The sequence below is a fragment of the Camarhynchus parvulus genome, chromosome 9 (assembly GCF_901933205.1).
Source record: "Camarhynchus parvulus chromosome 9, STF_HiC, whole genome shotgun sequence".
Classification (NCBI taxonomy): Eukaryota; Metazoa; Chordata; class Aves; order Passeriformes; family Thraupidae; genus Camarhynchus; species Camarhynchus parvulus.
Genome location: NC_044579.1, coordinates 9,469,738 through 9,492,790, shown reverse-complemented (window position 1 = coordinate 9,492,790; position 23,053 = coordinate 9,469,738). Strand labels below are relative to the sequence as shown.

The 23,053-nt window shown below is 39.4% G+C and overlaps 1 protein-coding gene across 14 annotated transcripts in view; it reads left to right on the top strand.

Moving 5' to 3' along the window:
* Positions 1-160: 160 nt before the first annotated feature.
* LRCH3 (leucine rich repeats and calponin homology domain containing 3) overlaps positions 161-23,053 on the top strand; it is a 61,528-nt gene continuing 38,635 nt past the window's right edge. For all 14 annotated transcript variants that reach the window (XM_030954033.1, XM_030954034.1, XM_030954044.1 and 11 more), the window contains exon 1: positions 161-404. In XM_030954033.1, the coding sequence (XP_030809893.1) occupies positions 194-404 (211 nt within the window). In that variant the 5' untranslated portion in view covers positions 161-193. The remainder of the gene's footprint in view (positions 405-23,053) is intronic.

The window sequence follows — 23,053 nt, the reverse complement described above, 5'->3', positions numbered from 1 at the left end:
GATCCCCTTGCACACCGGCTGAGCCGAGGCGGGCGGGAAGACGCGGCCCCGAGGAGCGGCTGGCTCGGCCCGGCTCGGCCCGGCTCGGACGGACGCGGTGCCCGCGCGGTCCCGGAGCCGCCGGGCGGCGGCCGCGCATGCGCCCCTGCCGCGCGCTCTGGCATGCGCTGTCCGGCCGGGCTGTGGCGGGGAAATGGCGGCGCCGGAGGGCGGCTCTGCCGCGATGCCCGCGGCTTGTCCCGCTCCGCCCGGTCCCTCGGCTCCCGGCTCCTGGAGCCGCTCCTTGGACCGAGCCCTGGAAGAAGCGGCGATCAGCGGGACCCTCAGTTTGAGCGGCAGGAAGCTCCGGGACTATCCGCGGGCCAGCGCCGCCAACCACGATCTCAGCGACACCACCCAGGCTGGTGAGGGACAGGGCGTGAGGGGGGCGAGGCAGCGGGGAATGGGAGCGGGGGCTCTCGGCGGCTCTGGGCGTCCTGGCTGCCCTACCAGCCCCTCGCTCGGGACTGAGTCTGAGGTGACCAATTTGTTGTGTATTCGTTAAATTGAAGATGGTTTCGCCTCCTCCCTTCGCTCTCCGCCCTTCCTCTCCTAGGCTCTCGAGGCAGGATGGTGGAGCTCTGGCAGGGTTCTTCCTTTGCCCATCTGATGAGATCTCTCCCATTGTAGGGGTTTTTTTACTTTATCGTCTCTGCTGTAAAACGTTTCCCTTGTGGGGAACTGTTTTAAAGAGCGTTGTGAGTTTTTTCTCAGATTGTTGCTTGCTGCTGTGATTTTAGCTAGTCTTGTTCTTGCTCTGATACATCTATATGTGAATGTGTGTATATACACATACGTGTGCACCCTCACAGTCTCTCATCTTGTCCTGCTGACACGGGAAACCAGCTTTCCAAGAAGGGCTGTCAGGTGTGTGTATGCTAAAGAAACTATTTTTTATAAGCTCTATAAGCTCTTATCCTTCTATTATTGTAATTTCAAACAGTCATAAGAAGATATGAAAGATACCACTAATATAATCACAGCCTTTTCTTTTTTTCTCCTGTATAGCATGAATTTAAGGATATTAAAGATTGTTAATTACTTTACAAGGTACAGTAAGCATTAGGGCTTTTGTCCTCTCTAGTCTTTAAATGTATCCATAAGAACAGACTAAAAAACTTACACTTTGACTGTAAGTACCTTGATCACAAGTGAAAACACATCTGTGTTTGCATATTACTGTACTAACTAGAGAGCTGAGAGCTGGGGAATGAGAGTTTGTGCAGATGTAGAAATCTCCTTAATACATGATTTAGTTTATTTTGATTGTGCAGTTGTATAAGCAAAGTCAAACTAACTTTAAAAGGCGTCAGCATACCATCTGTTTGAAGCTTTAAAATCTAGAGCTTTTAGTCTTGAGTTGTAGCTTGAAAGTTTAAAAATAAGCTTCCAACATCACTTTTTTCAGGTTGCCATGTTTGTTTGTAAGTGTGCTGATTACACTGTCATTTAAGTAATTCAAAATGGAACCTTCTTTAAAATTGTCTTGACTTCATACTCTGTCCTGTCACATCCTACTTATGCAAAAATCTGTCGCTAACAAAAGAAACACTCATGAAAACTCAAGCAAACCTTGAGACAGCACTGGTTTGCTTGTCTTGAACCCAGCTATACATAGAAAACACTTCTCATTGGGATATAAATTTTTGGGCTGTATTTTGTTTCTTTTTTACAAGTGCAGTTGCACAATGCATGTGTAGTGGAGTTATCTGTTAGCCAATGCAGCATACACATTTGTGAGGGGTTTGGGCTTTTTGTTTATAACACTATTCATTTACTGTACTCTTAAACAATTTGTGGGAATTCTTGTTCCCACCAAGGTTCCCATCTATTGTGATGAATATTTGCATTGTAGTTGTTCAAGAAGCATTAAATGCTAATAAGCAGCAGTGCATGCCATACACTTTTGTGCATTTATCATCACAATGAACCTCAGAAAAAAGCTAGAACTGTTCTTAAGTTGTAAAAAGCAAAGCTTATTGAGTGTGTGTGGGGACACACATTATGTTTAATTCTCTGTTTTGAAGGCTGCTGTGAATAACTTCATCTTGTGCTTTTTGTTTTTTTAGCATGGTCTGTTCTGTGACTTTTTTTAATAACTCTGGGCACAATTTTGTTCATGGGAGGAGACTTAAAATTCTTTTGTATGGGACTAACCACAAATAATATGATACAATGTATTTGTGTGTTAGGTGTTATAAACACTTGAAGTAAACACTTTAAACAACACCCTACACTGTAGACTCTGAAGAACCTTCCTACATGCTGTGCCACAGACTCCAAGCACATGAGGTGCTGCATTTCTGTGTTTCATAAAAATGATTGGAATTGTTCCCAAATTACAAACTCAGTTACAAAACTGCAGACAAAACAACGATGTGCAAACCTTCTTCCTCATGTGCCTGCGTAGACACCTCTCTGGTGTGGATCATGTACTGATACAGCTCATTCCCATTCTTGGAGCAATAAAAGTAACTGCATGTCAGTGTAAGCACGTGGATGCCTATGAGGTGGGAATGAATCACATCCCTCATTAACGTAACTATCCTGCCCAGAAACCAGGATCTCTCTGCCCCAAGCCCTGACAGAGCCCCTGGCCTTGCCTGGAAGCTGCTCTGAGCGCAGGTGAACCAGCAAAGCGGGTCAGCAGGAGCAGGGTGTTAGAGATCAGAGATTTGATCGAGTTTAGTTGGTGCTCTGTGCAGATTTTGAGGTTGATGGTGGGTGATGGCAGCCATAAGGTGCATTTGCAGATGTTAAATCAACGGGAAGATCACATTTTTTTGGACTTTGTATGGGTTCAGATTTGACTAATAGTAACCCTGGTGCTCAAGCTGTAATAGCTTCTATGTACCATTCTTAACCACTCACCAAACTGTCACCAGAGCAGCAAAACCAGGTCAGGTTTGCTGCACTTTATTTTTGAACTTTATAATACAGTATTTCTTTTAGGTGGAAAAGTTGAGTTTGTCATTAATCATTTTCTTCAGTGCATAAACTTTTCACTGGAAAGTGATTTTCTAATCATGTCAGAGCCTTGGCTGCTTTTGGGCACTGCTGTCTTCCAGATGATGGAAACCCAGATGTGACTTTTTAAACCAAGATCAATGCTCAAAGTTACTCTCAGAACTGAGCATATAACTTCAGCAGGGAGTAAAGCAGTAGTGGGTTTCTAGTTATTTTGTGCTTTGACTGGAATTAAAATCACCTATAAAATCAAATTGAAGATGGGATAGTCTGGAGAGCTTTGGCATGGATCAGCAGGAAGGTAACTCTGCCGTGTGTGATGCAGTTGCCCATCTCATGTTCTCATTTGTGAGGGATGTGCAAGAAATGCAGTGTAGTAATAACTAATAACTTAGATATTGAAAGAGTATCTCATTCCTTTCTGTTCCTCCCTCACAGCTTAATTGGACCTTTAGAAAGTGAGCAGGTTTACAAAGCTCATTGATAATGAAGAATGAGCAAGCTCCTTCATTATCAAATGTAGGATATGCTTCTATTCTTTTCATTTTCTTTCATACTTTCATTTAGCATTCATTATCTCTCCCAAATTTATCTGAGTTACAACCCATTTGTTCATTCCACTCATGTTCTTGACCACAGAATAGGAAAAAGAAAGGCTATAAACCACCTGAGCTAAATGTGAAAGGAAGCACAGTTGCATTTTGCCAGCATTGATGTAGATTGTGATGTCATTATTTGACAGCTTTCCCAGTGGCCTAAAGCATACATTGAGCAGAAAAGTTATTTGTCAAACCCTCCGTGACAGCTGTAATTACTTAAACCACTCACTGTCTCCATTTTAAAAGGAGAAGATGGCAATATGTGGGTTTATGCAATAAAAGAAATGTCTGTTGTATGGAAATTGAGTAAAATAATGACATGCAGCTCACTATGTCTTGTTTCTGGAATATATTAGTAGTAAAAAAAGGATAGAAGGACTCTGAACAGGAAGAATAAAATGGTCTGCTGTGCCTTTTCAATGGCTTTGCCAATAAGGCATCTCTGTAGTTTTATTCTTACTAGTTCTCCATAGAAATGGTAAAATCTGACCATAGTGTCAGTAAATATTCTATATGCCAAGTGCTTGCATGCATCTAGAAGGACTGCAGCGAGTATGTGAGTATTCTGCACTAAAGGTCTCGCTGGTGTTTTTCATTCCTGCTAGAAGTTCAGTTGATACTGCCTAATGAAATGTAAAATGGCTTGAGAAGCACAGCATGGCTCAGATAGCACTGGCCCTGTTAGCCAAACATTTGTTCTTAAAGCCACAACAGCACAGTCAAAACCAGCCTAAAAGTAATTTTGTTTTAAATCTCTTTGGATTACTGCATTTTGAATGTAAATTTATTGTGATCGTTAAGGTAACTGGGAAGGAATTGGGATTATTCTTTGTTCAAATCTCAGACTATTTGCTAGCAGTGTGTACAGTTTTAATACTTAGATCATCTAAAGTTTCAATATTAAAACCCAAAACCTAATATGTCAGTAGGGTCATTGAGATTCTTGGAATTGCATTTGTGTCCTTGTCTCTACCCTTACCAAAACCCAAAGAGAAATGCCCTGTCCAGAGGTTCTAGTAGCTGTAGGAGTGGGAAGGAGAGAGGATCACAGCCCTTCCCCTGACTTTGGACAGTAATCCAGCTTGGTCCATTTGGCTGCATTTTTTGATCTTAGCCCCTACTTCTGTCAGTCCTTATTTAATTTGATTATTGCTCCCTTTTGTTTTTGTTCTTGTTGTGTGTCTGTTATTAGGAAGTCTTGATCTCATGTGGTCTGTGTATAAATACTGGCAATTCTTGGCCTAATGGAGTTGTCTGAGAGTGGTGCTTTGGTAAATTGCTAAATTGAGGTCAGTTCTCTGGCTTTTTTTTTTTTTGTTACCGTGAAAACACGGAGTAGTAGACTGTGGTAGTTTGTAGTTTACAGTTCATTTTTGTTGCATGTGTTGGGATTGGATGGAGACCTGAGGACTGCAGTAATGCTCAGCTGCTCTTTGCACACAGGAAATCTTTTTGCCTCACGTTTTATGGCAACTGGGAATATGCAATCTGAGTTTGTGGCTTCTAATCCTTGTGGCAATAAAAGCAATACGTGACATTCAGAATGCGTTTGTTTAGTGAGTTTATCTTTTAAAACAAACAATAAAGTCCTACCATCAAATTTTACTACCAGTGAGTTCTTGTAAGTGGTGCTCAGTGGTATTGCATGTGTTTCTAGTTACTTCCCTAGTCTTCCCCTTCCTTGACTCCATCATGATCAGATTTAATTTTTTTAATACTGTCCTGACTGCATATGCCCTTGTGGTTATATTTGTGGAGATAACTGTAACTACATAAAGAGGGTAGGGATTAATAGTTGAATATATTGAGGCCTGTAGTCACATGAAGGACAAATTAGAATTTAGGGGAAAAAGAAAATATCTGTGTTTCTTTCATAATGTTTCCAGCTGTGTTCTCCTGTGGTTGTACCTGTGCTTGGAGGTAGAAAATTTATCCTGGCTAAATACTCCCTGAAGACTGTCATAAATACACAGCCTAATGTGATCCAAGTTCTATGCTGATGCCAAAAGGGGAAGAAGTTCTGTCTTCATCTCCTGCTACACAGTCAACACCAGCAATCCTAGTGCCTTCCAGCAAGCTGTTTCATACTTACCTGGCTGAAAATCCAGCCAATAACTCTGTGTATCAAATCCTTGGACAGTTCACTGGGTTTTCAGGTGCATGTGTATGCCAGCAAATGGAAAGGATGGAAGCACTGCATGGATGGTGGGAGTGAGAGGATCTGTTTTGGCAGATGTGTAAGCTTAAATTGACTCTCACCAATTGTGAAAGTACACCTTGACTCTGTTTTGTAACTTTTTACCACTGACCTGCTGTAAATTTGCTAATCATTTTCTGTCAAACAATCTGCTGCCCTTTGACTCAATGAGCGTAAGAATTTTTTATTCTACAATATGGCTTATAGAGTTGGATTTCATTCAGTGAAACTTTACTCCTGATAGGTTTGGCTCTTGTGCATCCATTTGGCAAAATACATAGTTTTGTGTAAGTAGTTTTAAACTGATGGTTCAGGTTTAGAATGCAATAGATGTAATTAGTTTGTTTGGCAGAAGAACCAGCAGTAAAGAATTAGTTGCAACAAACACTACAAATTATGTAGCATGTGTTAAAAATAAAATTACATGGTAGCTAACAAAAAGGCTGTAGCTCAATTCAAGGGTTTTTCTCTCTGTAATAACTAATCAGTCTTGGATCTCATGGTTTCTGATGTTGGCCAAACAGCTTGAATGAATTGCAGTTGTGTATTCATCTGAAGCCATGGGCTGTGCAGGCTGCTTTCTTCTTCATCTCCTGTGGCCCTCTCTGTGAAGTGGAGGGGTGGAAATCCATTCATGTTAGAAATGTCTTGTGGTTTGATTTATCAGAGCATCAGAGTTTAAAATATTGCCTTAATTCCCTGAATTACAGATACTTAGAGAAGATGCAAAGGGTACAACATTGTGGCCTTTTCTTTATAGGACTGTTGTGCCTAGATTAGTGCTTCTGTATATGTGCAGGAAGAGGGTTTAATGTTGCAGCTTGAAGTCCCCAAAACTGTCCCAAAAGTGTCTGGCTTCAGCCTCACTTACAATTCTACACTACAGACTGCTGCTTCTACTGGCAGCCCACAGTGTCTTTCTGGAGTGAGGAGTCTTTGTTCTCTTCTAGCTGATAATGTTACTGATTTGAAAGTTAAAGTATTTACACTCACAGCCTTCTCCCAACAAGTTTCAGGGACTCTAAAAGGAGGATATGCCAAAACCCCCCAACTTGCCATGCAGCCCAGGTGTTGGCTGCTGGAACATATGGTTTGTAACCATAATGTGCTCTGTGCAGAGGGCAGGAGGATTAGGGAGCATCTATTCAGTTCCACCCACCACCCCCACATTGTTCAGTGACCCATGTGAATTTTAGTCTCTTTATTCAGCTTATTGTTGAAACTTAGCTTTGAATACAGAAACGTGTTATTGTTGCCTTGGGCTTTTGGGTAGTGCTCCAGACTATTGAAAAGTTTTCAAACACTATTTTTCATGTAATCTCTATTCAGTTAAGCACGGTAATGTTACTGCATTTTATATGTATGAAGCTTGGAATGGTACAAAGTTTGAAAGCATCTGTTGATTTGGAGTACCAAAATTTAAAATACTCAGTGTCTGAACTTACAGGCATGATTTTTAAATGTAGCTTTTAATAAGTTCAGATGCCTTGGTGACTCCTTAGAAATACTGGGAATCAAGCCTAACAACTAGAAAAATTGCGATGAATTAATGTATTTTTGCAAGATTAGTTTAGAAAATTTGCTTAGTATTATGAAGGAAATATGTGGCACTGACAGTATGCAATCGGTTTTTCCAAAGCAGTGTTCACCTCTTTCAGGTTAACCATCTCTTTTTCTTTGTGTAATTCCCTGGGGTTTTTTCCCTCATGGTTTTTCAACAACACTCTCTTCTATAAGACTTTGACTGTGATCAGTCTTGATTCTGATTGCAATTTCATCTTGTCTGAAAAAGTCTATTTGAACAGAAAAAATTGGAAGAAGAATGAAAAGTGGTATGTGGTTTTTAATTAAAGACATGGGGACAGTAGATATGCACAGGAAACAAGCAATTAAAGTTCTGTGGGCATCTCTGATGATAGACTTCATCATCCTTGTGCTTGATTTAGCCATCTTACCTATGTTTTTAACTGAGTTTTCTCTTTACAAAATATCAGTGTGTTTTCCAGGTTGCTTTCCTGATACTGAATTCTAAATTCAGGGTGAGTTTTAGAGATGCAGTCTGAATTCTCTAGAATGGTCAAGTGGAATAAAGCTGGCATCTGTGTGACTCCTCAGGACAATTCAAACCTTTACATTTCTCTGAGGTGAGCAGCAAGAAAGCAGGAGGTTGTCATTCCCTGGAACCTGTTTGTAGGGTGGGATGCTGTACTTCCAAGTTGTACAGATGTTTGAGGGCAGAGGTGATGGTTTGATCAGATCTTAGGTTCTGTGTTTGGGTGTTCTGGAGGTGATTATGTTCTACCAGGTGATTATGTTCTACACAGGTTCCTCCCTGTCTTCGTGTCACGTCTTGTTCCCAGCAATGTTTGTCACCTCAGTTCTGTCTCTTCTGCCCATGGTTTTTTTCATCTCCTTTATCCCAACTTCCATATCTTAACACTTTTTTCTTTTCTTGTGAATCATGCCTGGTCATAAACACCTCTTTCATCACCAACTCCAGTCTTCTCATCCAAGTTGTTAGCATGATAAAAAGAGAAATAACTGGTATCTTAACATTTGGTAGGAAATACCTTTTAAATCAAATCAAAAAATTCATTTTAGGATGCTGAGGCGACAAGTAATAATTTGAACATGCCTAACTCGTGATTACTGTTATTTATGGTCACATATATTAGTTATCTTTTAGTTCAGTCATAGACCAAAGCTTCTGCTGGTCTTTGAGCTGGTGTCAGTCACGCTGTACTCAGGGACTGAGAGTCACTGAGCACAATAATAGCAGGACAATTAGGAGCTTGTCATTACACTGGTCCCCAGCTCAGCTATGGAATAAATGTTTTTGTAGAGTGAATGTGGTTGTGAGCCATAAAATATCTGCTGTTTCCTTTCATTCTGCTGGCTTGCAAAGGACTGGGGAGATTTGTGCTTAGCAAGGTAAAAAAATTATCTTTGGAACCCATCTATGCTAAAACAGCAGATCATCCATTGGAGCTGTAAACTTATTGCAAATATTCAGATGTTAAATATTCATGGCTCTGTTCTGGGTGCAAATTGTGTCACGTCATGCAGGGATGGCTGTGTGTCAGAAGATTGTTATAATCACCATTAAATGTTAGTGTGGAAATCCCAGGAGCTTCACTGTTGGTAACAGTCATCAAACCTTCACTGGTGATTAGCTCGGAACTGGTGTTGTTGTTCTGAGCATGGTGAAGGAAATCACAAACACACATTTCTAGTGCTCGTGATTTGGCTGTGAATTATGTAACTGAGTAATGCAGATGTGATGTTTTAAACATCTGTCATCTCTGCTTTCACAGATACGGTCAAATGAGAAATGCATCTGTTAGTTCTTTTATCAGCATTATTGCACTTCAGTTTCTGTTTACAGCCCCCATATTGCCCTGTAGTGGTTAAGAAATAAGTCTGTGGAAATTCCATTTGAAAAACACGTTATCAGTTTGAAACCAGACTGCTTAAGTAGCTTTCCACATATAAAGAAAATTAAACGTTATTCAGTTCATATTCCTTTTACTTAAAACACATTTTTCCTCTTTGGATGCATAAAACAAAAGTTAAAAATATGGATTTTCATTAATAATGCAATTGTTGTTCCAGTGCTGCCCGATTTGCAGTATATAAATGGAAGAAAAACTTTTAACACTTTTAATAATGACTGTAATTGTTTCTGTCTAATTAGATTTTCAGACAGAAATGTGATTTATTTTTTTTTTTATTAACTAACTTTGGCTGTACTCTTGCCATATGATACAGTTCTTTTCAATTCTTAACCATGCTGAAAATGTTACAAATAGAAATAGAAGGGTTTTTAGAAGCATGCATTGCAGGCTGTATGAGCAGATTGTGGGATAACACAAATGAGGTGTTGTTCTTTCTGGTTTGGGGAAGCAGTTTTCTCTTCTAGTGAATGTCTACAGCACATGTCCCTGGGGCTTTCTCAGTATAGGAAGGAGAAATGTGTCTGGTACCTGACAGTTGTTAGGGATAACAAAAGCAAACAAACAAACAAAAAGACCTGAGTAGAGCCCTGAGATTTTCTGTTCTCCAGTCTGTGGGCTGCCTGCCACTTCATCTGCTTGGAGAAGTACTTTGTACTTCTGTTTTCCTCAGCAGGTGTTTCAATCTGCTGAGCACTGGTGTCTGTTTTTAAATCATATTAGAAGAAAGTGTGTTCATATTTATAGTATGCTTTTTAGATTGGCCTGTTCTATTTCTATTCTGGTTTGGACCATAAAGAAATCCTGCTATCAATGCATTTCCCAGCTCTTTGTATGTTACTTTCTATTTTGTGTGGTACATTCTGCTTCCTTCCTATGTGCACCACGACATCCTTATGTCACAGAATTTAGAGAAGCATTTAGAGAAGAACTTGTCTGGTGTATTGTTTTACTTCTCAGGCAAAAACATGACATTTTAAAGCTGGAAAGCATAGTTTGTGCTCCATGAAGAGAGGAGGAAAAAAGAAATTATAAGACATACCTTATGTGGGGGACTTCTTTTTAATCTCATTTCAAGGTTTATATGGCATATAAGTGAATTAATTGAAACAGGTTTTTCATATGCCTTTGTATTTCATTTCCATTCCAAATGATTTGAAGCTCTGTGACTACATAATATCATAAAATTGCACGTTGTGCAGAAGAGTCATTTTGGGTGTAACGTTGGTATTTTTTGTCAGTTTATGGCAACATGTCCTATGGTCCTGCCACTCTTGCTGTCTTACTGTGAACCAGTGAAATGCAGAACTCCCAATTTCTTTTACTTAATATTTCTTGTCACAGTTACAACAGTTGTTTCTTCTTTGCTGTAGGTGCTGTTTAAATAAAAAGTTCTTGTTTGTTAAATACTATCAGGAGAAATACAAACTAAAATAGTTTTATTTTCAAGTATAGTTTGTGTTGAGACTTTTCACAAGTTTCTCATTCTTTCTTTATAGTGGCCATGGAGTTTTATTTTACTTCTGTTAGAAGTAGAGATGCATTTCTGTGCCTCTGATGATTTCAGGATAGATTTTCTTCATCATATTGTGCTTACAGTAATAAACTCAGTTTCAGGGCAAGAGAAATATTCTGTACTACCATTATTGTTAGTGTTTTATCATGATTTTTTTTATATAACTTCAGATATCCTGGTTGACTCACATTTTCCTACTCTTAATATTTTATTCTTTTTGCTGATCACTTCCATATTTATACTGAAGTTAGATGAATCTTTTAATACTGTGCCACTTTTATGATATTATTCAAATATTGCATATGAGGACCAATTATTTTCAGTGTATAATCAGCCCTTCCAGTTTGCTGTGTGTGGTTCAATGGCTCATTTGCTATTCAGTGAATATCAAATCTGTAGTTTCTTTGCTGCATCAAAGCCCTTCTCTCTTATCTCCCCACAGCCTGTGTAGACTTTAAGTTGTTAAAGCCAAATTATTTCTGTTGACTAAAATCCAGGGAGTGGTTTTTGCATTGGGACTATTTCTGTTGTTTGGGGCTGGATTTCTTTGGGATATTTTTGCAGTCTCTGACTATTCATTTGCCTCGTGTTCACACAAGTTGGAGGCTGTTGACCCTCTTTGTACCAAAGCCTGTTATCCTAGTGAAGTTTTGGGAAAGGTAAGTGGATTTAATAAATATCAAATACATGTTTTAACAATACTCACAATTTTTGATAGGAAAAAATAATAGATGGGTCCAGAGGTTTGCACATGGACTTAAATCTGGCAATAGTTTTAGCTCCATTTTCAAAGTTTTTATGTGTTTTGCTTTAAATCGATGTTTTTAAAAGTTATTTGGGTAATTCCTTTTGTACATGAAGGAACTTTATCTAAGGGGCTGGGGGGATGAGTTCATTTACTGCACACTTCCCCTCACTGCTAGCTTTGTGAAGCAGTCTTGGAAAATGAAACCCTGCTCTGCTGGAACTCAGTCAAGTATTTCAGGAGCAGCGGGCAGAAGGCAGTGTCGTGTTGCCGAGGAGCACTGAATGCTCTCACACATCTCGAGTGTCTCTGCCTGTGGCCCTCTCTTAGCAGGGGTGAGGCGCTTTCTCTGTTACTTGGAGATTTTTCCACTTGAAATTCTTACATGCTTTCAAATGAACGCTTTTTAAATTACAGTTTTATATACATGTACAGCTAAAAATAGCAGCAGTTGAAATAGTCATTATGAAACAGAATAATAGAGATCTCTGGAAGTGGAATTCTCATCATTGTTGTGCAGTGTGGGCAGTGGCTGCACAGCTTCTCTTCTGTGACACAGTGTTTGTCAAGAATTCTCCTAGCAAGGCAAAAAGCTTTCATTTTCCTCAGCTTGCACTGAGCTGGTATAGATAAAAGTTTTCACATGCAGAAAACTGTTTCACTGAAAGACATGGAAAGATAGAACCAACTAGCCAAAAATTTTCAAAGTGACTACTGCAGTTTGAGATTAATTTTCATGACAGCAATGTTTACTGTTAAACCTCAACTTAAGCATTTCCCTGAAGAGGAATCGGTTTGGTTTGGATTTGAAAAAAAAAAAATCATTTGTGGTCAGATGAGTTTGGATTTTGTTTTATAAAACACGTTTGCTTCCAGCATTCATAATGTTAATTTTATTTTGTGAAAAGAACTGCATACAATTCAGCTCAAATGCTAACTGGAGAATGTAGCCGTCATTTTAATAGCCTTGCTACTACTTTTTAGCACGCTTAGAAGTGTTTTTTTTTTAAAGTGAAGATGAATGAAATGGTGAGCTCCATAGCCCTTGATCCTGTAGCCCTTGATCCCTGGTAATGTCTGCATGGTGTGTTTTTGACTGAAGGTGACTTTTATGGTTTCCTGAGTCAAAATTTATTTCATATTTTAAACATATATTTTGGCAATTGCTGCCATTTATCTCCTCCTCCCTCTGATAAGGGACATTTTCCATGCATATCCTATACTGTTGTTTTATTCTTTGACACTAAAATGGCTTGTACTGCACAGATGGCTTTGTAAGACTCCAGCTCTCTTTCTAGAATTCTGGCAATAATTGTCCTATTGAAATTGAAACACTGCTTGTGTAAAGTGTAACAGGCTTTTTTTGTTAGGGATGATGTCAGCATGAGAGATGGCCTCAAGGAGCCATTAAAAGAACATAGGACTTTTGACTGTTGGCCTTTATTGACTTTTCTCCTCAGTAAAATACAGTTCTGCAGAAGATGGATCAGTGTCTGCAGTGGTATGAGACGTTTTTGTTGACTTTTCTGTGCAGTCTGATGAATCTGTATCTCAGGGCCATAAATACAGAGGCACTCTATTAATAATGTCAGAGAAATGCAGTAATAAGAGGCATAAAATTTTATAGAAATGCTTGCCTTTCTCTGAAAGTAATAGGCCTTTTAATGTGAAATTACTCACTTTGCTTTTTAGGACCTTTGATTTTTCAGTTCTGGTTTGTTTCTAACTCTTCCCTTAAGACATTTTGAAATGTATTCACAGCTAGCAATTTTTCTTTATTGCCTGTCTATCTATTGCAGACTTTATCATTCCATTTAAACTGTTGGGGGAAAAAAAGGACTTTAGTAATACATTTTGAACTGATGGGTGAAATATATAGGGGGAATATGCAGAATTAATGTGGCAATAGGTAAATAGCAGCTGTTATATTAACTGACATTTACATGTGAAAATGCGTGTAGATGGAGAATTTTATGTCCAGTATTAAGATGAATTGAAGCGTTTAGTAAAATAAATAGATGAACCGTAGAAATAAGAAGTCTTTGTTAGTTGTATTTTATGTTTCCAACCCTCCTGACTGACACATTCCTCCTGCTTTTATTCCCTGCCAGGTTGTCCTTCCCCAAGTTACAGTTTACTCCCAGGGCTATTAGAATGGCTGTATATAGGAGATATTTTACTGATGGAGATGAAAGCCAGGGCAGAACATCCAGCAAAGTGACAGTACCACACCGTCTTCCTCACTCGTGATCTCTCCAGGTGTGACTCTGACAGCCATGAACAGATTGTTGAGGGTTGTTTATCAGTGTGGTCCATGTACATGGGATGCCTGAGCTAGGTGTGGAAGGACCACCTTGGACAGTGTAAATGGACTCAAAAGGCACTGTGCTGCCTTGCAGGGTTTTTCTAGCCTGGCTCTGTCCTTCTAGAGGTCCTTGACTCTTCTGTCACCAGTGTCATTACCTATGATTGTGCATGCTCTGCATTATTAACCTGTGATTTTGCTTTGTCCTGGTTATCTGACCCTTCCTTCCCCTCCCTTTTATGAATACCTGAAGGTTGGCTGTGGATTTTAAACTACAGACTATGGTATCTAGCATAGTATCTAAAAGTCTTATTGTGAAATGGAGGAACTAATATTTATCATATTCTTGATTTCCTATCTGTTTTGTGAGAAGCTGTATGTGCAGCATAGTTCCTTGGCAGGAGTCTTTTCTATTTTTCATGTCTGCTTCTGTGCACAGCCTTTGTTCATACTGTGTGCCCTATGTTTTCCATGTAAAATCGGAAAAGAGGGAGAAATGGGTTTGAGGAGACAATAATGTGTGTGAAGACCTTGAAGCCTTCTGAGTGCTTACTGACCAGTCTCTGGAGCATGAGAAAAATGTGGTACTTTTAACTTGTAAAAGTAAGGAAAAGTAAAGTTGCCCCATAGAGCACAGAGCCTTCTCTCCTCTTGCTGAGAGCAGACATCTCCCTGTTCCACTGGCTCAGCCCTTGCTCTGGAGGTGGTAGCCTGCACTGTGTCCTGTAGTGAAGTTTATTTTCGAATACAACTTACCATGATGTGAGGACAAACATAACAACATTAGCAAGCTTTTAATTAAAAACAATATAAAAATATGTATTAAGTGACTTGACTTTGAAATTCAGCATTTCAACTCGAGCCTGCAAAAGAATGTCTTCAGCTGAACTTTTTTGCAGCCCTTTGCTACGTTTGTTCCTGTTTCTGCATGGCAGCTCAACTGCCCTCTGCACAACCAGCCAGATCACTAAGAACAAGTTGCTGTAAGTTATGAACTGACAGCCAGGTTAGTTCTGCCCCTGTGGACATGACAAGTTATACTCAAGTCTTGGGCCATCAGCTGTCTTGAAGTGTTCATGGGAAAGTGAAGAGATGATGTCAAAGAAAATGAGGAATTGTTTTCTGATTGGGAGAGTCCATAGGAGGGAGGTATGTTGATGGTTTTGGTAGGAGTATGTTCATATACTGGTATTTATTCTCCATGGTCCTGAGTGTGAGAACTGAGAAAAGCAGATGTCCTAGATAAAAACAGATGATGAAGAAATACAGAAGAGGTAAATTTTGGTTTTTGTATGCTGGGAATCAAAACAGCAAACCATGTAATGATTTTAAGTGATTGTGTTGCAGTGAGACATTTACAAAACAAGATTAGTCTCCTTTGTTTTAGCCAAGATGGTTGCATAATGCTACAAGAAAATGGAATGCTTAAGTAATGAAGACTTTGATCTTATTCAATTCAAAGTAATGTCAACTTAGAAAATCCTGATGAAAGATTTTCTTTCAAAAGTTGTTTTCTTACTTCTCCTTTTCTCAGTTCTTTTTTAAGGCAAGACTTCAGCTTATTTGTCAATGTGCTGATAACAGCTAATTTAAGGAAACTGTGCTGCCAAAGGAAGTCACTGCCCTCATACATCCAGTAGGGAGACAGTTCATGTAAGTCCTCCCCAAGTTTGCTTCAGGCAAAATTTGCAAGAGAAGTTTAAACAGCTTCAAAAATCATGTGAGCTAACTTGACGGTTTTTCTGCCTGATGTGAATTGGGAAATGCTCACACAGGCATTGCAGAATTAGTAGCTTACAGCAAAGGGCTGGTAGGGAGGACCCAAGAGCGGGGATAATTTTAAACCAGTAAAGTTGGATCCCAGAGGGTGGGGATCTCCAAGGCTTTCAGATGTCATTGAACTGTCTTTGTTATACTGTATAAAAGGATGGACATGAGGGTTTCATGCTATCATTTGACTTTTTTGTTTTTCTTTTTTAGTTTTAAATCAACAAGGAGTACATTTGGGCCAAACCCAAACAGCTTCTTTTAAACCAGTTTTATCAATGGAGGGGTGTAGGCTGCCATACCAGCTTTGTAGGTGTAGTCTAAGGGCTGCTTTCCTTGGAGATAAATACTGTGTCTATGTATATTCTGCAAAAAAAAAGCAGAGGGGCTGCACTGCAGCTGGACAATGAGGAACTGAGCTTCCCTGATTTAACTGGCTTTGGTGAACTGGAGACTCTCGTTCATTTACTCAATGATACATCTTTTGCAGAGTTACTTCTCCAAGTTCCAATTAGTTTTAGAGTTGTTTGAAAGAGAAGCACGACTATGCTGTTGGGTAAGTGCCAAGTTTAGTGAGGAAAGGGATTGAAATGGCTAGAAAAGACAAGAGGGGGGGCTGTCACTGGGAAGTTGGAAGTAGAGCGCATGTAAAAACTTCTTTAACCGCAAACCGCATGTGAAGGGGTTAGAATTAATTCCTGTTTTCAGACATGGATAAACAGTTCAACTTTGCATCATCTCTGCTGTAGCAGTACATGAGTTGCAGTTTGTATTCTGTCTGTAATCTGTCCTCTTGTTTACTGGTCGGTCATAAGGCCCAGCTGGCAGGTCACCTGATTTCCTTCTGCCTCCCTTTTAAAGCTATTGAAAATCTACCCCTGCTCATCTGAAAAGTGGTTTCATCTCACTCTCAAAGTATTTGCCTAGCTCCACTGTGTGCCATCCTTAAAATACCATGATGTGTACAGTACACAAGGACATACCATGCTTTGTACTGAGGTATGTATCCATAAAGAGCAAAACTTGGGTATAAATCCCTGACCACATTCCTGTATTTGCTACTCTGAAAAGACCTGTTTTATTAGAAGTGTTTGTGAGTTAAGGAATCAAAAAAACAAAAAAGGGGCAGTTTCATGTTGTTATTAACCAGCTAGTCCAAATCCCAGGTACTGCCAGAAGTCCTAATCTTGTTCTTCAGTACTCATAAAGCCACATTCTCATCCTCTCCCTTGTGTTGATATTAGAGATTACTCAACTGCAGCAGGAACTGGATCATGCCTCAGAAGGGCTGAAGAATATTTGTGGCTTTGTTTTTTTTTTCAGGATTTGTTCTCAGTAATGAGGCCCAACTGGCAGTGTGGCTGCACAGGCTGGTGCAAGGGAGAGAATGGGAACACATGGCCAGTAAGGAATTGCTCCGTGGCTTCAAGTGGCTGACTGTGAAGGCAGGGTCTACATTGAATAATGAATAAACAATAGTTGATGTAACAGTTTGATCCATTCAGGCTACAGATTTTTCTGCTCTAGAGCCAATTAGAGGAAAAGCAACTGGAGTTGTTAGAATATGAAAAATTTTCAGTTCCTGCAGGGACTGGAGCTTGTCGCTCTTGCCTGCTCTCCAGTAGCCACACAAGAGCTATGTAATGGTGTTCTATAGTTGTCACTGTTTGGGTTTTTTTTTGTTTGTTTGTTTTTAATAAACAAACAATATTTTTCCTTGCAAAAGGAAAATGAAATCATTTTGCAGGGGAAGTGGTATTGTATTCCAAGCTATTACTCTTGTTAGAATGTTTATCCTCTTCTCACAGTACTCAGATGTTCTGCTCTAGCAAGACATCATGCTTTCCTTGGAAATGTGCTTTCTTGTCAATGGTCATACAGCAGCTTACATTAAGGGTAGGACTGTAATATGTGTTTGTGTTTAGTCAGTGTCTTTTATGGTGACACCTCCAAGGTTTTCCTTCATATGTAAAAGAGAAAGGTAAACCACAGCAAATATGCATTAAAATCATGTGAAGAGAAAAAAGGGAAGGAGAATGGGAGTTGGTGTTTAGAATCTTCTGTTTTCCTTTTTGATCCCAGGTATGATTGAGTTTTCTTACTTAGTATAATTGAAGTTCTTACAGATCTTTGTGAATAGATTTTTCTAGTCTTAAGAGCAAATGGTAAATGTTGCAGAGACTAGGCCAGGTAAGAGGGTTGTACTTGCTTAATTTTTTTTTTTTTGTTAATATGATGTGTTTTAACAGAAAAGAGTTGCTAAAAAAGCCTAGTGTAGTTCAAGTAACTTGGAAGCCAGATTCTGCAAATCTCCCTTGTGTGACTGTTCTTAGGATGCTTCTGAATTAGAAAACAAAAAAGCCAGCCAGGTTTCATGGGTAATCTGGGTGTTGAAGGGAAAAAAAAAGGTAAAGGCTTTGGCCATAGTTCTCACTTCATTAAACTTGCTTCAAGCAAGGGATTTGTGGGAGTTCTTCAGAGAAGTGAGGAGTTTTCTTGTTTTTTAACAGCTTTGGCAAGAAGCTTTGTTATTTGTATTGAATATTCCAAAATAAAACTGTAGCCAGAGGAAATAGCATCTGTGAAACTTTGATTCACACATGTGAAACTTGACAATGATTTGGCAGTGATTTGAAGCAGGTTTTATAAAGGACAGTTAAGCAGCCTTGGTCAAAAGCTCCAAACCTTGTCTTTAGCACTCAAGGCAATCCTGAGGGCCCATTTCAGTGTGATGTGTAATCTTCTATTTGTGTTTCATGTTATGCAGTGAATTCTCAGGTTGGTGGAACAAGTTTTGATGGTCACTCTGCATTCCAAATGTAGCACCACCAAGTCAACATTTGGAAGAAACCACTACCCTTTGCTTTGTTTTCTGGAACTGCAGAAATCACAGCCTGTGCATGGTGCCAAAAGCAGCAGGTTGGAGATTCTGAGTTCCAAACTGTTAGTTCATGGAAATGGTTAAAGTGCAGTTTAATGCTGCTGATGCTGCTGCTAAGCAGGAATGTGATCATGCATATCAAGCATGGATCTGCTGAGAATTGAAATGTGATAAGTATATCAAGGATGGATCATGTCTGAACTTAATCGTCCTTCATGAAATGCTGGAAATTGAAACTGGAAAGTCCATATTTCATTACAGGGCTACAGAAATAATGCAGGTGAAAACAGTCTTTGTTACATCTGTTCTGTGGGTATCTGGCTTGGGCAGTGGGGCTGTCCTTGACAGTTTACCTGGGGAAAACACAGAAGGAACAAATGCATTTTGGTTCAGTAAATGCTACCTTACCTTAATTGGTTTACACAAAGAGTATCTTGATGCCTGAGGAAATAATTGGGAAAAGTTCAGGTTTGACAGGGCTGGCAGGTAGAAGATGAGTCAGAAGATGACATTTTTGAGGTTTGTTTTAAATTAGGGTATGGCAAAAGTGGTAGTCTTGTATCACAACAGGCAGGAAGAGGTAAAGTCACCCCTCCTGTGTCAGGAAATCCTCCAGGTGTGAAATGAAGCTTGAAGGATGCCAACATTTTCAGTGTTTAGAAAGAAAAACACTCCCAGTAACTGAGTGCAGGGACCAGCAGCATCAGAAGTATATCACAGAGGTATTCTCTTATGATGATTTCTGGTTTCCTTGTGCAACAAAAGTCAGTACCATAATACCAGTGGCTCATCTGCTTGGGGCTATGCTTTCATTATATTAATTTTCTCTTAATAGCTTTATGGGAGTGCTTCCTAAAAAGTCAGCAGAATCACAAGGATTGTTGCTCTTAGGTTATCAAGTTCTGAAGTGTTTGAGAAGTGAAAAAAAATTCATAAAACCAGGATAAAGATGTATGCATTTACTTGGTTAAGAGAATGAGTGAAAGGTAAAGGTGGAGCTGCGGTTTGTATAACAATGTGCCCCAAATCCATTTGGAAATGTTGTTGTTCTAATAGAGTTGATTCAAAATGTCAGCATTGAGCAATCAGATGGCATCAAATTCCTCAAAAGATGGTTTTAGTGACATTATCTGAGAGGGGGCTGTACCTAAGCAGTCACTTTCCAGGGAGCAGTAACTGTAAATGAGCTGTTCCAGTGAGCTGCTTTCCATATCATCAAGGCTACATCACCCAATTCAAGGATATTCTCCAGTGCAATGGTGGTTTTGTTGTTATCAGTGTGAAAGTGTGGAGTTTGCTTCTGGTCTTTAAGTTGTGTATGTGGGGGGAAAAAAAGGCTGTTTATGCAGTTCCAGATTTTGGTATTTCTTCTTAAACAGCTGCATCTTCTCCTCCTAAAGCAGTTAGTGCTGCTTTTTGCCTTCTGTCGCTGTATTGGCTGTCAGCCTTCTCATCATTGATTGGCTTCTTTAATTATTCATAAGAAAACATGATTTCCTCTGTCAGCTGCAAGCTCATATGTCTTAGATTTGTCTATTATTAAAGGAAACCATGAATGTGCTTTCAAGCTACAATACATGTCTCAATAGTTTTTGGGAAAAAAGAACATTTGCTTGCCATAGAAATGAAATCATTCTAGTTTAGGGCAATCTTTTCACCATTGGGATTCAGATCAAATCACAGATACCAGGGTTGTTGCATCACTGCAGCAAGTTCATGGCTGACATCACACAGCTGCAAAGGGGCTGTTCTGGAGCCGTTTTACATCATGGGTGGGAGCCCACAGCTGACAGTGTCACAGTCTCTCATACATCAGTGTTGCCAGCAGGTGTTGTAGTGGTAGCAGACATTTGGTTTTGAGTAGACAGCCAAAATCTGGGCCTTGCTGGTTTAAATTTTAAAAAAAATAAAAATTCAGAGTGTGGGGGGAACATGTGCAGGTCTCTGATGACAAAAGGCAGATTTTTATTAACAAAATTTTATATCAAAGCCCAGGTCTAGAGTGTCTGCCTTTGTCATAGTTAATTGGAATGAGAGCAGAAGCTGTATTCCCATTACAACAGGATTATGGACTGATCCCATCAGCATCTGGTGATGAATTGGAATTCCCCACCACCTAGCTGGTCTGAGTGCCAGCAACAGTTGAGCTGCAGCTCCCTCTCTTTGTAGTGTAGGTCCTGGGTACCCCATATGTTGGACAGTGCATCTTTGTGCATCACTGATTGTCCTTTGGAGACAAAATTTGTGTTACAGCTGAAGTTAAAAATGTGTGAACACAGACCTGCTAATGTTTGATGTTAGAGGAACATTCTTCTTTGAGCAGGAGGAGTTTGCATTTAATGCCAAATGATGCAATTTGAAGCACAGTGTATCTCTAGTCACAGTTAACATTGGACTTGCTGGCTTTCTCCACAGAACTCTGATTAAGATGGAAAAGGTCAGCAATCTGACTCTGCTCCGAGATTTCATTTTGTATCTGTACTGTTGGCTTTTTTATCTTTCACGAAGAGCTTAGTTCCAAAGAATGCTTCCTCTTTGCCAAAATTCCACATGATCTTGCCTTCAAGGAAACACATCCATTTTTAGTAAACTAGGAGAGCCTTTTTTTTTAAAGAAGATTTCTGGTAACAGTGATTTTAACCCATGAAATGTGGACACAAATGAGTTAATACTAGTTCAAATTATAACAGCTGTATTTCATTCATATGATTATTCATAGTGAAATTCAGTATTTGTGTTTATATGGGGGAATTAGTAATTTGTTTTTTGCAGTTTAAGGTGTGAGAAGCAGCAAGGGTGTGCACCTACTTGTTAAAGAAAATAACCTGCATCTCATTGATTACTTCTTGCTTGCTAAAAAATATGAAAATTTAAATAGTACCTCATTACAGCATCTGTTATTTTCTCTGAGAAATAGAAATCTTTGCAGAAATTTTAGTTTACACAGTATATATCACTTATACTTTCTCTTTTGAGAAAAACACCAGCTAGTGCTGTGCTGCTGGGCAGCAAATACATCACTGTATAACCAATCACTGGAGTGATTTTGTTATTTTCTGGTTTTGTTGTAGCTGTGCCTCTCATTCAGGTGTTTTGAGGAAGGTGATGGGGGAGAGGATGGAATTGCTGAATTGTTCCATGCAGTAACTGCTGCACTCCGCCCTATTTCTGGTCACATTTAGGGTCTTTTCTGGCATGGGGAAGGATTCCAGAGAAATTGAACAAAATAAAAAATGTCACTGTATCTTAGGGATGCTGTGTTCTGAACTTTAGGAAATTTAAATACCTATTGAAGGTTGGGGGGGGACAAAGCAAGGATTGCAAATAACTAGAAGAGGTTCTTGATTTTGCAGGTTCAGAATTCACACTATTTTGTCATACGTTGCTTCTGTCTAAGTCTCAACTCTCGTTTTAGCTTAGTTGTTGTTCTCCTACTGCTTGTCTGTTTTTATGGTCCTGGCCAACCCTCCCTTTTGGCTCCCTCTTTGGGTACATGAAATCACAGATGCTGTGTATAAGACAGCATTCTCATGGCCATAATGAGTAAAAATGCTCTAAACTTATTAACCAAACTTGTAACTGGTTAGACCCATTTTGAATGATTTGAGAGACTATACTGCAGCATCAAAATTCAGCTGATTTAATCCGTTTCCCACTGAATATCTACTGCTAAATAGGAATGCCTAGTTTTAAAAATCACTGTAGATTGAGGGAAGTCTGGAAAAACCTATTCATTGGTGCTAACCAGCTTTGGTGTCTCTTTCCTATCACACTCTGAGCTCGTTTGTGGCTTAAAAAACTGTGTTTTCATTTCTTCATACCTAGTGTTATTTTTGTAGGGAGTCATTTCTGTAGCAATACTAAATCATAGTTCAGAGCATGTGAAGTTCTTGACAAATTCATGCTTTATGGTCTGCACAATGTGTAAAAAATAGTTTTTAGACGTTCTTTGGTAAGGTAAAGTGAAACAAAAAGCAAATAAGAATGTTCATATTTGTGGTTAAACCCTTTCCAAAACAGAGTAGAAAGAAACTTTTTGTCACTTTTCTGCCAGAAAATAGGGCTCACTACTTGGGATGCCTGTTTCTCTGTTAAAATGGGTAGAATTCAAGCTGCCTTTGGCAGCACAGCTGTGTGAAGGAAGGATAAAGCTGTGAGCTGAAGGATGCTCCTATGTTGTGAGAGAAGTGGTGGAATTCAGAAACTTTTACACCTTATACATAAACCGGTGTTGTAATAATTCTTCAAACAGATGGTTAAACATCCAGTCAATGTGGGAAATAAGTATTTTTTCTAAATTACTGGTGCTTACTTCTTGTCTTCTCTGAAATAATTTGCATTTTTCTCTCTTTGTTGCATGGTAACATACAATTGTATTGTGAAACCTCGTAGCAAATTGTGTGGATGGTAGATAATTCCAGTGTGGTTAGCTGCACTTGGTAGAAATGTTTCAGGATACATGACTTATGTTGGGACAGTATGATTGAAAACCGCTCTTCTCCTGTTGTGTTTTAGAACAGTGTTGGCACACAGAGATCCCTCTAGGAATGTCACAGTTTTGGACACCACAGTGTAGCACAGCACT